Genomic DNA, 14918 nt, shown 5'->3' with positions numbered 1-14918 from the left:
ATATTTTGAGTTTGGGCCCGGACTTAGCACGGGCCTGCCGTAACTAGTTTAAATATATGTGTGAAAAAGTGATTATAACAAAAATTATCTCAAACTTGATCAACTTTACATAGTAAACTCAAACTTAAAAGAAACACATTTTAATTTTTTTTAAAATGAGTACAATTTAAACTGACAAATATTTTGAGAATCATATTTGAACTCTATCGAATATGACTTTCAAATAACAATCTTCTCCAGATAGGATATAAATAGATAATGACTTTCAGTACAACTATTATCCGTTCTTTTATTTCTTTTTCTTGTTCATATTGGTTTTTTTCATTATCGACATGAGTTGAGTTTAAATAAAGCAGTAAGAATTTATATAGCCGTTTCTAACTTGTTTCGGACGAAACATAATTATTGTTTGTCATTATCCTATACATGTTTAATATATATTTTTACCCTTTTTTTTTTAAAATAAAAACACGAGTAAATGAGCTCACCATATATTCATGATCTCTCTACTTGTGGGGAAAATGGAGAAATATTAAAGAAAAGGGGAAAGAATTATGCATGGATAAGTTCTATTGAATTAGCTGGAGGATTCAATCGGATGTGTGTTTCCTTGTCATGACCAAGTCACCTTTATGCGTTATTTGAGGTCTCGTATTCAAAATCCATTAAAGGTGAAATAATAGGTACTTAATTTCTTTTTATTTTTTTAAATCTTGGTAGATAGAGATATAGAGTTATCATACCAATAAGAAATAATAAATACATCATGTAATTAGTTGAGGTGTGCGCAACGTGATTCGAACACTCATGATTATCTAAGTCACCTACTCTCTAATAGGAGGATATACTTCCAAATAAGAAGGAAAGCTAGGAATTAGGGACCACGTTATCCTTGTAGCTTGGAACAAGAAAAAAAAAAAGACAAAAACAAATGGGATATTAGTACAGAGAAGATGAACCTGAGCCACATAAAAGGGCACATGCGATTCTGAATTTTGCAAGTGCTACGGTTTTGTCAGCATTATGAGCTTTTCTACCCTACTTGGATAAGCATTATGACAAATTGATAACCAACACTTACGAATCATTAACTACAAGTGCTTCCCATTTCCATTCTTAATCAGTCATCTTTATCTCTTCCACCAAAGATCCCTCTAATCAGCATTATCCACTAAATCTGTTATAACAGTTTTTACACTGAGAATGTTGTAGAATTCAAGCCAAATTTAAGACTCGTTGATGACTCCACATAGGATTGTACTAAAAAGTGGGTCGAACAGGAAAAAAGTTATACATTTTGGCTTCTCTAAAGTTACGCTTGGAATACTTCAAACAAAAATAGAATTCCTCACTACGTCATTCAAGATGTCAATTAAGCTAAGTGAACAAAAGAGGTTTCAAGGAAACAGTACAGTGACCAAAATATCTTTTTTCATCTCCACAGTTGGATGAATGAAATACTTCCGTGGACCCAAAAAAAAAAACAAAAACAAAAAACAAAGAAAGAAAGAAACGCTTCGAACTAACAATACGCTCACATCACCAGCAGTGGCGGAGCAGATAGAGTGGGGGGTATTTAGTTAACGAAATCGCCACTTATTGTTTCATTATTCTTACATCATCATGTGCATGTATAACAATGTCATAGTATCAATAGCACGCACTTGCATAAATTTTGAAGCAGAGAAGTACAATACAAATATCTTTATGCAGTATAGTATTTAGTAAATTCTATAGTCTCAACTTCTACAGAGTCGCAGAGCCAACTCCATCTTCAATGAGGAGCATAAAATTGCAGTTACCAGAGTCATTTACATCCACCATTTCGTAGCAGTTTAGAAATAGAAAATTTCCTTAACCGTGGGTTGGTCAATTCTTGTATGTGTGGAGAATAATCAAAGACTTGGGCTACATGTCGTAGAACAAGCATGCCAAGACCTTATCAAAATTTGACGACTTATTATACACTCTATAGCTTATTTTTGTTACCTTAAATGTGCATACGTTACTGTCTCATCAGACAGTGACCGCTATGTGCCTATATGAACATGACGAGATATTTGAATTCAACACCTTGTTGCCTATACGTCAAGGTGTTGGAATTTGTCGGTAACACTGCTGTTCAAAGTCTCTTGATCACTAGCACATGCAGCAGAAGCAGATTTACCATGTTCTAAATGCTCCAAGAAGTCCATCACATGTGGATCGGTCCATGGACATCCTCGTGGTGCTTCAGGACCTGCCACCCAGCCAAGATGGCCTCCTTTTGGGGTTACAATCAACATACAGTTTGAGTTCTCCTGAAGGAACAACAAAAAATATTAGCTGCGTACGATTTTAAGCACAAACTGAATACATTGTGCATGCATTCATACAGTTGAGCCTCCTCTGCTGGTCCCAAGTCTCAACTATTCATGTGATAAATTCTTTAAGCCAACAGGCTAATGGCACTAAAATACTATTCACTTGGTAAATGAACTTCAATTTAGGGTATCAAAACCAAAATCAACTGATGTTAAAAATGCATTTGTTTTAGGCCTAATGTAACTCTTCCAGAAACATTTTCCATAGTAACTACTAACTACTGGATCCTAACTTGCCTTTGCATATACCAACAAAGGATATTCGTTTAGCTCTTCTCTTGAGACACATGCCAAGTCAAGAAGACATCCAATTTGAGATGCAATATTATTATTTCAGATTAAAATGAGATGGAGTTAAACATAAGTCACACTGTAGCCAATGTTTTTTTTTTTTCATAATTAAACATAATCCTTAAAATTGTTCCTTTGAGATGTTAAGGTCTCAGAAAGTAAAATTGACTATTTTATTCTAGATCTTGCTTTTGCAATCTAGAAAGTGCTTCGCCTGACTGATCGATATAAATTATAATGAGTAAATGGAGCCTAGAGACTACGAAGAAAACAAAATCTCAGGAAGTATCCTTGCTTGGTTAATACTTTGACAAACAACAAAATAAGAAACTGCAAGAATAACCACAAATGAAATATTTTGGCAGAGTTTCATATGCACATCAACAAACAATGAGAAAATATCAACAAAATAAAATGAGTTATGAAAATGAAGAATAGTATCTACCTCTATGTCTTTACGAGGGATTCCTCTGGCTGGAGCAATTGGGTCATTTGCAGCCTCCACAAATAAAGAAGAGTAAGTTAACTTCGCATTTTTGTCTTAATTACTACTTGCAGAATCTTAAAAAGTATATTAAAAGAGCTAGAGTGCTTACGGTTCCACCTTTCTTACCCACTCCCCACAGCCTTTTCTTTAAAAGAATAACCAATCACTTATGAGATTCTACTGAAGTAATATATACCACCTGGTCTATTTTTTTTTTTCTGAGATGGTATATACCACCTGGTCTTTTTTAATATTAAGTTTTAATAACAATATACCACGCTGACCAGAAATCAATATCCACAGAGAACTGCAAAGAAAATGCAGTGAAATTTCAAACTGCAGACATACAAATCTAGATCATTCAGGATTTATTCTTACGGATTATCGGTAAAGATTAAAAAGCTAAGCTACTACCTGAGATTTAAAAAGGAAACACACAGTATCACCAAGATGGCATTACTTGTCTTAACTTTTGGCAGAGGACTGAACAGGACTACTTATATATTTTTGATCTCTCTCTTTTCCCCTCCTTTCTCTCTTTTGCTTTTCCTCCTTTCTTTTTTGGAGGAGAGACACAGAGAGATGGAATGCTCTTTAAATCACAATGAAATTTTAGATTATGTCATTGCAATACTCTAGCCAACATTTCTGTGTCCTATAAAGATCCGAAGAGTCAATTTGCCAAAATGTAATTCTCTACACTACATAGCTTAGTGCAATGCTTTTTCTAGGAACTGGTCACAATAACATTGATTAAAAGTCCTTCACATTTTATTAGGTGAAGTAACTCTTGAATGCAACGAAAAGGGTGAAACGTCTATTGATAATTAATCAAATTGCATAAAGGTACATTGGTAATGGAAAATATCCTACAATAGATAACTACAAATGTGTATTGTCTAAAAGAAACAAAAAGTTAAATACAATCTCTCTCAGCTTTTTTTGCATGGAATTTTAACATAAGAAGTGGTGAAAACACCCCTAAACTTGGCACATTTTCGTACTTTAGTCCCTGAACTATTGACCATCTTAAAAACACTCCTAATCTTGGCCAACTCAATTTAAATTCACCCCTGTGTTAAGACACCTCAGCAACGTGAATCCACGCACTGTCCACTTGGCATTTTCTTGCTGTGCCATGTGGCAACATGGGGTGAATTTAAATTCAGTTTGCCAATATTAGGGGTGTTTTTAAGTGTGGCAATAGTTTGGGGACTAAAGTAATAATTCGTGTCAAGTTTAGAGGTGGTTTTCACCACTTCAGTCAATATGAGATGATGTTCAGATTTTGCCACAACCATGAACTTTACAACCTACAAATGGCGTCTAAAGTATAATAAATAAGCAAATAAAAAAAGGACATTGAAGAGTAAATGGCTAAAACAAACTTACTTGGATACAAAGCAGAGGTGTACAGACATTTGTAATGGAATCTGAACTGCTTGAGTTAGAATAGTAATCATCCACAGACTTGAATCCAAATGAAACTGCAAAAGTCAAAGGCAATTACCAATAAGTTCAGATGCAATACCCTACAACTTTTTATTCCTGCATACAAGCATAAACACCTCGTGTCAGTCCTTCATCAAAGTCTCTGACAGTTTTGGCATTGGCAGCTAATGGTATATTAAATTCGCCTTCCATATCTTCAAACAGTAGAGCATGCCTGTAAACAAGAGCTCTAGTTAAAAGAGGTCAAATGTACCCAGAGTAAAAAAACGGAAAACCGAATTATGCAATTACTTTTTGAAAATTCTGCACAGAGAATTTGCTAATGCTCTGTCATAAACATTGTTAAAGCCCTTATGGAAATCTTCGTCTGCAATGACCAAATTGAAAGGATTGCACAAGGAAACAGCACCAGAGAGAAGGCAAGAATGAGATTCCTGCAATGGAACGATAAATATGAGAGATGGGCAATACATGGACACCTGCAAGTAGATAACTAGAGATAACGACCCCAGAGCAATGGAATTGAAAGGTAAACACAGACCAGAATGACAACTCCAGGGAATGCCCACACACGCGTGACCAATCAGTTGAGCACCCCCATCTTTATTGTGTCTAATTAAGTTGACGATAGACGCATCATTAAACAAACAAATATTGGAAAGCATCTTCCTTAATTAAGAATTCAAGTACTCTATCCACTCCAACTTTACTTTCATCATTTGTCTATAGATTGAAATCAGTTAATTACGGAACCAAAAGTTTGTTCTCTTTGAAAATACAAATAGTGCAAGTGTGCAACTAATTGGCAATATTGTTGAATACAAATACAGCAACTGGTAGTCAAGTTTTCCCAATATTTGTTCAAATTTGATTTTCAGAATAAAGAAAGCACGATGTTGACCCAGGACAAATGAATGGAGACAGCAGTGCTAAATTACGTCATAACGTCCAATTATTTCAAACACACGCCCATTCAAGAATTATTGCCTACACTCTCTGTAGATATTTACTGTAGAGTGACTCCAATATAACTTTCAATTGATAATTAAAAATAACCAAATGAGGAATTGAAAAGAATTTTTTTTTAAAAACAAAAAAACGCTCCAGTTCAATGAGTGTTTGGATGGTGGTTTCCCGTGGTTCATTAATGTATGGTTTTCTATGAAACCATGTTTGTTTCCATTGTTCTTAAAATTATGTGGTTTGGTGTTGTAAACTTGTAGTTCATTCCACGGTTATATAACCATGAAAAGTCCCAATTTTTGTAACCACGGATTTGGTGGTTTTTCCGTGGTTACGTATTTCATTTCTTCATTATACCCCACCCTTCACTATCCACCCCACCCCACCCACACCCCTGCCCCACCCTACCACTCACCCCACCCGACCCCACCCCTGCCCCACGCTACCACTACACCCCCACCCACTCCACCCCCGCCCTACCACCCACCCCACCCCATAACCAGCCACCTCACACCACCCACCCCTCCACCACCCCCACACCTACTTATTTTTAAAGTTCTTATTTTATTCTTTACCTGAATTTTGTTAATATATATAAATTAATTTCTAATTAAGAGTTAAGGGTATTTTAGTAAACTTACAAGTTATTATACAGTACTATACAGTCAAACCAAACAATACAAATGTTATTAAACCACAACAAACGATACAGTCTATCCAAACATTGTGTTCATTAATACAGCATAATACAATACAACACCATACTGTACCATACCACTATACATTAATGAACCACGGGAAACAACATCCAAACAGAGGGTTAAGGATCTACATAGGATAAAAGAAGGTAATACATGATACCGTAACACCCCTTCTAGTTAGTTTTCTTAAGTAGCAACATTGACTTCTTTTTTATATAGACTTGAATCAGGCTACAGAGGAATAATCTCGATAGCCTGACGACAGAGCTGTGGTTTTTCGCAGATCACTCTCACATATCATTTGAACCAGTTGAACTACTCAAAACACATCAAGAAGATACAAGGGTTTGGGGTGTTCAGAGAAGAGAGATGAAGAATCATTCTAAGGATCATAAGCCTCATAGATGAAAATATAAAATATCATTTCTAGGCACCCAATGGTGCGGCCTAGTTGTCAATAAAGTGGAAAAACGCGGAGACCAAGGTTCAAATCCCAACAGAGATAAAAAAAAATGTTAGGTGATCTCAGTATTACCATCTGCCTAAGCCTTGGTGGACAGAGTTACCCGGTACTTGTGCTAATGGGAGGTAGCAAGTATCCGGTGCAACAGTTAAGATGCAGGCATGCTGGCCAGTACATGATCGTTATAAGAAAAATGAGACACCGTTACTAGATGGCTCTAAAGATGTTCTAATTATCCAAAAGCTCATGAAACCCAATTCTACCGACAAACACCCAGCAGCACCGGAAATAATTGAGAAAAAGAAGACCGGGAAAGAGCTCAACATCTTCCCTCAATATACTCTGCAATGTTATTCATCCTCATCAGAACATCAAAGGTAGAAGATAGACTTCACCCTTCCCGGACCACCCACCAATGTGGGATTACAGCAGGTATGTTGTTGTTGTACTATGTGATGTTATTATGCCATACATAATTAAACCGTATGATGTTAGCCCTCATTACTAATACTCTGCGAAACCACAATGGAGATAATATTCATACCCCCGACGTTTGACCAAAATCCCAACTACACACCTAACCTTGCGGGGGTCCTATTACCCCCTGGACAAATTTTTTCGGTAGCAAAAAATGGCCCTTTTTTGCTAACATCGTGAATACAAGCGTGACGGCCTTTAAAAATCTCCGACCTGTTTTGGACGCCAACTAAGTCGCCACATATGATGCCAAGTAGATAAAATTTGAACTCCCTCCGTTTTTAGGCTACTTCATCTTCATCTTCACCCTATTTAATATCCATCCCCATTTTTTGTTGTCAAAATAATATCCATTATAAACGAAAATCTCAATTGAAGAAAATCCACATATGATTCCGAACAACTTGTTAAAGAACAACTTTCCACCATAAACGAAAATCAAGAAAAAAAAAATGAAAAATGCAAGAAAGAAAAAGGAAAAATGCGGAAAAAAAATAAGGATGAAAAATCTAATCTTGTTAAAGAAAATACTACTTGTTGCTTGGTTGGAGTTGTTTAAGCACTAATTCTTTGAGTTGATTTGGGGAGAAAATTAAACTCCATTGCTAAGAATTTGGAGAAAGCTATGAAGAACACCAAATGGGTTTCTCTAAATTCTTGATTGTTTAATCAAATTAATGGATGAACTTTGTTCTATTTGCATTTTTTGTTTGGATTAGATTTGAGCTCAACTCCTAAAAGATGATGATGATGATGATAATGTTGATGAAGATGAAGGAGAATTGGATGGGTTTTCGATCCTTAATAAAAATGGAGTATGGAAAATTGAGAGATTTTTTTTTTTTAAAGAAGAAGAGAAGAGTAGATGGATGGAGGAAGGGGAAATTAATAAAAAATGGGGCAAAATTAAACACGTACGTGGGCCGGCGCGTGTGGACAACCGCCATTTAATATTTGGGGGTTGGCATTAGAGAAAAAAGGGGCATTTTGATACCGAAAAATTTGTTCGGGGGGGCAATAGGACCCCGCAAATGTTAGGTGTGTAGTTGAGATTTTGGTCAAACGTTGGGGGGTATTTTGAGTATTATCTCAACTACAATGCTAAATTTAAATATGCTAACAAGTTCACCATAGCATCATACCAGACAAATTCTCTACGCAAGGTAGATCAGTACAAGGGCAAAATGGAGGAGGAACATTGATAAGCACAAAATGAATTGATTGAGTTACCTGTCCCAAGTAGCGAACAAGAATATTTGCTCCAAGAGACCAGCCTATTGCATATAAATTTGCCGCTGGATAGCGGTTGCTGACATGTGCCACCACTTCATACATATCACCAAGAAATGAAGCTGAATAGAACTGCATGAATTAGCTCATCAATAAAAATGAACATATAATTTATACATGTCAAAGATGATTGCATTTTGACATTACCTTGAAGAGAAAGAGTAACTTCTTAAAATAATATATTTCACCCTAAATAGATCGATGCATGACCAATTGTATCTTGCATCTCAACAAATTGTCAAGCTAAAAAATCTAAGCATACTTTTGATCGCTACCTATTAAGAAATAAAGCTGATTAAGTTTGGGAACAACGGAGTTAAGAATGTTTTTTTTATAGGTGATGATGGAGCTAGAATAATGGAGCTATAATGATAATAATAATAAAAATAACGGAAAAGGCTCAAATATGCCATCGAACTATCGGAAATGGCTCATTTATGCCACTTATCAATAGTTTGGCTCATTTATGCCATCGAACTATAGGAAATGGCTTTTATGCCATCGAACTATAGGAAATGGCTCATTTATGCCACTCATCAATAGTTTAACTCATTTATGCCATCGTCTGTTACCAAAATGACTCATCCATGCCATATTTTATTAAAGCTGGTCTTACAATACCATATATGACACGTGACCTCCAACTAGATTATGATTGTGGGTGGGCAGGGTATATGGGTCAGATTTTTTCTTAATTTGATATTTAAAATTGGGCTGGTTTAATTAAATGACGTAGACCTCTAATTGGAGGGCACGTGTCATATCTTGTATTATAAAACTGGCGTTAATGAAAAATGGCATGGATGAGTCATTTTGGTAACGAGTAATGGCATAAATGAGTCAAACTATTGATGAGTGGCATAAATGAGCCATTTTCTATAGTTCGATGGCATAAATGAACCATTTCCTATAGTTCGATGGCATAAATAAGCCAAACTATTGACGAGTGGCATAAATGAGCCATTTCCGATAGTTCGATGGCATATTTGAGCCTTTTCCGTAAAAATAATAATGCAGTTAATTATCAGAATATTCAAAAAGTTCAATGAGGAGCTATAATGATAAGCAGACTTTAGAATGTCTACAGTACACATCAAGAACTCTGGAGTGAAGAACTCCTTTCGATGCCTAAAATGGAAATACACATTGATTTCCTACATTGCCTAGGTATTACCTCCACAAAATGTTGAGCTTAAACATAAAGCTATGCCTGATAGTCTGGTATAAGCCAGACTGCGAGTCTGAGGGTGTAGATATGAAGAAAAATGTCCAGGACCAAAAGAAATGGAAATTGGAAATTTAGAGATTAGTATTAGGAATATCATCCAAACAGTGTTCAACAGACAGAAAAGCAAATGTCTTCTCACTTATTAGGCTCTAATCAAGATATTAGTTACCATCAACATCATGGAACTGTTATAATCTCTTTCCTTCTTCCGCTCCCCTACCCCTAACGCACTCTAGTTTCCTTAAAAAGATCTGCATTGAAATAAATTTCTAAAGGATCTTCATTGTATCTTTGAAGCTCTCATCACTCTTAAATCTTGCCTTCTTGGACAATCTTTAAATCATACAACCATCATGGCATCCATCCACTGCCTGTAAGTTCAATTTTAACTTGGCAAGGATATTTAGAATTAAAATGCCTTCCAGATTTAATATATTCTCACTTGAAAGTCTTGGAAAATTGTCCAGAGCTATTACTATAGAAACTTCATGCTCAACTTAACCATTATTCTCAGCCACTTGAAGGTTGCATTTACCCCCTTTTTGTTCTAGGTAAACTATTGAAGTAAGGAGAAGGGAGAAATTGTCCAAAGTTGAACTTGTTGAACTATAGGGTGGAGTTGAAACATTCTTACTTGTTTCGTTCACTATGTCTTACTTGAAATTACTTGGTGAAAGAGACCGGATCATGTCAAGCAAGGAAGGGGATCCAACATTTATGTGAAGATAATTTTTCGAGCTCTTCCAAAGACAATAGTCCACATGAATATCAATATATCATTTGCATAAACATAGAATATAATCAGCTTTAAAGAGTTTCATCTAATAATTGATGCAATGGAAGCAGAAATTTACACTTGGTTCATAAAGATCATTCTTTTAGCAAGCATGTGAAGATCAGACAAAACAAAAGACATCAATGCCCTGATGCTAGAGAAAAAAAAAAAAGACGTACAGAAAATATACTGAGCCAAAAATGAAGCAAAATGGGCAATCATATAGATAACTGTTCTACTCGTTAACTTTCTCCAGATACTTCTGCTTTTCCTCGTCAGTCATGTAAGCAGTGAGAGGAAAAGACTTTCCAATTCCTAGAGGAGTCTTGAAGTGAATTTTATTCTGAGCAGGATCCTCAATGCTCATCTCAACTATCGGCACCCACATAAATAGCTGCTTACTCTTAATCCCAATCATTTTCTTCATCCTGCCTTTCTCCACGTACGCAGTGACCTCGGTGCCATAACTAACTAGAGTTTTTGTTGCGACAAAGTAATGCTCATACGGAGCCTTCTGTTTCATCCACACAAATCCAGTTTCACGAACACGGCCACATTCTTCAAGGTCTTTAAGAGCAAGGACACCCATGGGAAATCCCAACTCTTTTAGGAGTTCAACAGAATGACCAAGGCACTCTTCAGCTCCATATACAATTTCTGCTCCTGCACGCTCATCTTGGCAGGGTTTTTTATCACTAACCATTTTGCAGTGGAATAAAGATCAAAAAGCTCAGTATTGTAAGATCCAGCACTTTAGGTTATGGTTTGGTGCTTAAATATACACAAAGCAGGAAGTGGAGAGAAAGAAGAGAGAAAGAGAAAAAGCAAGGTTGTTGGCTGAAAGTTGAATAGAAGGGATCTAGTTGATAATATTGTTTACCTAACCATAATAAGTCCAAAAGAATGGACAGCACAAGATCACATTGGCCAACTCCACCATAAATCATACCAATAATTCTTTTTTCTTAGGCAAAAAGTCTGACTAACAGATACTTACATTGGCTAAACTCCACCATAAATCACATCAAGACTAATAGTAGTATCAATGAGAGGAAACTAAAGATCAAATCTTTATTGATATATCAATCAACCAAAGTGATGAAAGACCATGAATGAGAGTACCTGGGGAGTTGTGACAGGACTATCTCCACAGCCTCTGCTATTGAACACCACAACTCTCCAACCCCTACTTCTAGCTCTCACCAGCATATGTCTCACGTATGAGTCGTCGCTTCCCCCAGTCAGACCTGGCTGCAATTAACCTCATCAATACATTTTCATTTTATATACACAGCCTTACTTCTTCTTTTTTGAGATGAAGCAATAGAAAGAAGACTCACAAGCAAAATGAGCAGCGGAGAGTCAGGAGGTAACAGGCGATCATCGCCGGAAACCCAATCAAGAGCAACAGAGCCATCATCTTTAGTCCTCAAACACTCTCGCTTGAGACGAACATCAGGAACAGACCTAAAAAAAGCTGCAAATATAGTCTCTATATGTCGATTCCAAGCAACAATAGGAGAAGCAGTGTAGGGATTATTATTATTATTCAGGGATTTAAATGCAGAGAGAAACTTGTCTTTAGCTCCACCAATGACTTCAAGTGATGGATGAGGAACATTGTTGGACGACATTGTAAGAGTGGGGATGCTAGTGAAGGGAGGAGAAGAATTAGAGAGGTATTTGAGATGGCGGATAGGAGTGGTGGCTGAGCCAATGGTGGGTCTAGCCATTGGTTGGTGAGAAATGTCCCCACGGCCTACTGTGTTGTTTTTAATTTGTAGCTTCTTGAAGAAGATAAGTGGTGCTGACTAGTTCCAGAGAATTTAATTTTAAGAATAAAGATTCTTTTGTTATTTCTGAAAATGATACTTCTAGCTGGCGTTTGGTCAGGCCGTTCATTCTTTGTTCATGATTTCCAATAAAAAATTCAAATCATGATTTAGAAAAAAAATTAAATATAAAATTTGAACTATAAATTTATATTTTATAAAAAAAAAATCAGAAGTTGGGAGATATATTTATCAATTATTTATATCAAATATTAAAAGATATGCAAGTTGATGGTATATTTGTAACAAATTTACTCTTACCAACTGCATTTTTTCAAGAAGCATAAAGGGTTTTTAGCTCACTGTGCTATCATTTGCAGGATTACAGAGGGAGCGAAAGAGAGTCTCAGAACGCTAAAGAGTTGTTTAACTTTAGACATTCATCTCTGTGCAATGTGATTGAATGAACTTTTCGAGCTTGAAAAAGTAGATTCAAAATATTGAGACAAGCATTTTGCAGGAATACCAAAGGAGTGATGAAATATGAACATGATGATACGGTTGCTAATGATATTGACCAACAACCGGATCAAAGTAACAATGTCGGTTTGTCTTATCAATCGTCTCATTGCAAAATGCATGCTCGACTAAAGAGAGTGTCCATACCACATGGGAGGATTGTATTAAAGAGTATTTACACCACAACTCATGTCCAATTTTCATTTTTATTGAACTAAAGTTCGATTAATTAATGTTGTATTTTTTGGAAAACCCTTCTGGCAGCGTATTAAATTTTATTATGAACAATGATTTGCTGATTTGATAAGATTGTATAAGAATTAGAAAAGTTTTAATAGTTTTCACAACACTAATTTTATGTCTATGAGAAAAAAATACAACTTAATAATTCCAAATTACGTATCAAACAAAAAAATCATTATGATTTTAAATCGCTGATTTCATATCATGTCCAAACGGCTCCTTATTGAATACCTCAAAACTGTTTGAATTTTCACGAAAAAATGATAAAAATGATCTCTTATTTTTGGTGATAGATTCAAAATAGCAAAGTATCACCTGGACAATTTTGGCTTTTAAATTTGTTAAAAGTGAACACTCTTGGTCTATATTTGTTTAAAAAATAAAAAAAATATTTAATGGGAACTCATATTTAGAAATACATTTTTTGCACTTTATGTTATTTTTTATCTATTTCAAGAGTTCAAGTGTAGCTTTCTGAGGTACATTTTATGTTATATTTGGTAATATTTTTTGTGTTTGGTGTAATTTTTTGTGTTGCAGTTTCTGTGATTCTGACGGAATTTCCTAGTGTTTCTATTTTTTTTCCAATTTCAATTAAATTTAACAATCAGAATTTAATAAATATCAAAATGGTGACCAAAAGTACATATTTTTGACAAACTTAAAAGATTAAAACCGCTCAAGTGATATTTAAAGGACTATTTTGAACCTACTATATATATATATATATATATATATATATATATATATATATATATATTTCTACTATATACTAAAATTTATTTTAAATGGTTTGTATATTTTGCAAAGGATATCGCGATTCTCCTTAGTAGTCTCCATATTTTTTTCTTTTCCTCTTATTTTTCCCCTTAATTTATCAATTGTTGTTAAAATTTGTCTTATATTGGTTATGCCCTCTCTTTTTATATTTAGTAAGTTGACAATTTAAATATCCTACATGTCAAGTTTATAATCACAAGATTCAAAGGATATTTTATTATATTATACACATTTTTAATTTAGAACCACGAGATTCGAAAGTCTATGTTTATTTCTTAAATTTCGTGTCTAGTCAAACAAAATCAAATTGAGACGGAGGGGAGTATATGCCAAATGAAGAAAATGAAAGGACAATTTTTACGCGTGAGGACTTAAAAAGTAAACACACAGAGGTAAAATTAATGTTCAACTTTTGAAATGTACACATGTTAGTCTAGACTTAGAGTACAATTTCAATTGCTTTTTGTACAGCTTTTTGTACAACTTATTGTTGTTGTGTTCGTCCACCTTGGCGTTTGTTGTTAAATAAAAAATAATTGTCTTATTTTGGTTATGTTCTTCTAATATATTTAGTAATCAAAAAATATCGTACATCATGTTTATAATCACAAGATTCAACGGATATTTTATTATATTATACACATTTTTAATTTAGAACCACAAGATTTGAAAGTCTATTTTATTTAAAAAAAAACGTAAACACTTAAATTGAAATAGAGTATATGCCAAATGAAAGAAATGAAAGGACCAAAGACATTTATACTTAAAAAGTAAACACACAAAAAAATTAATGTTCAACTTGAAATATATATATGTTAGTCCTGTACAAATTTTTTTTTACAATTTATTATTGTTGTGTTCGTCCACCTTTTTTATATATAATAAGAAAATATAGAATAGAAAAATAGACATATATTTTTAAACTCTTCCTATGAGATGAAAGTCTTCATTTGTTAGTTCTTAAAAAAAACGTGAAAAGTCGAGTTAGTAATGTGGCGGAATACTTGTTTATTAATTGTTGGTAATATGGGAAATATTTTGTATTTATTAATTTCGTGAAAAGTCAAAAGTGAGAACAACTAAAAGTGCAGGAAATAAATATGTGTACGAGAAT

The 14918-nt window shown here is 34.7% G+C and overlaps 2 protein-coding genes across 2 annotated transcripts; both read right to left on the bottom strand.

The window, feature by feature from the left end:
* Positions 1 to 1645: 1645 nt before the first annotated feature.
* Positions 1646 to 12291, bottom strand: LOC132030709 (embryogenesis-associated protein EMB8). Its single transcript, XM_059420443.1, has 8 exons — positions 11831 to 12291; positions 11613 to 11741; positions 8428 to 8559; positions 4885 to 5027; positions 4710 to 4807; positions 4534 to 4628; positions 3100 to 3153; positions 1646 to 2300 (listed from the first exon to the last, which is right to left on the bottom strand). Exons 1-8 carry the CDS (start codon positions 12221 to 12223, stop codon positions 2082 to 2084), a joined length of 1263 nt encoding a protein of 420 aa, XP_059276426.1. The 5' UTR covers positions 12224 to 12291; the 3' UTR covers positions 1646 to 2081.
* LOC132029467 (uncharacterized) lies at positions 8436 to 11193 on the bottom strand. Its single transcript, XM_059418722.1, has 2 exons — positions 10670 to 11193; positions 8436 to 8559 (listed from the first exon to the last, which is right to left on the bottom strand). The coding sequence occupies exon 1, from the start codon at positions 11191 to 11193 to the stop codon at positions 10726 to 10728; it is 468 nt and encodes a 155-aa protein (XP_059274705.1). The 3' UTR covers positions 8436 to 8559; positions 10670 to 10725.
* Positions 12292 to 14918: the final 2627 nt, after the last annotated feature.

The sequence above is a fragment of the Lycium ferocissimum genome, chromosome 9 (genome assembly GCF_029784015.1).
Source record: "Lycium ferocissimum isolate CSIRO_LF1 chromosome 9, AGI_CSIRO_Lferr_CH_V1, whole genome shotgun sequence".
In the NCBI taxonomy this organism is placed as follows: Eukaryota; Viridiplantae; Streptophyta; class Magnoliopsida; order Solanales; family Solanaceae; genus Lycium; species Lycium ferocissimum.
Note: the sequence above shows the minus strand (reverse complement) of the source record. Positions and strands in the feature narration are given on the sequence as shown.

Coding starts and splice junctions, on each gene's coding strand:
- LOC132029467 (XM_059418722.1), bottom strand. CDS start 11,193: ATGGTTAGTGATAAAAAACCCTGCCAAGATGAGCGTGCAGGAGCAGAA.
- LOC132030709 (XM_059420443.1), bottom strand. CDS start 12,223: ATGGCTAGACCCACCATTGGCTCAGCCACCACTCCTATCCGCCATCTC. Junction 4,629..4,709: donor TGATGAAGGACTGACACGAG/GTGTTTATGCTT, acceptor TGACTTTTGCAG/TTTCATTTGGATTCAAGTCT. Junction 3,154..4,533: donor CACCTCTGCTTTGTATCCAA/GTAAGTTTGTTT, acceptor TTATTTGTGGAG/GCTGCAAATGACCCAATTGC.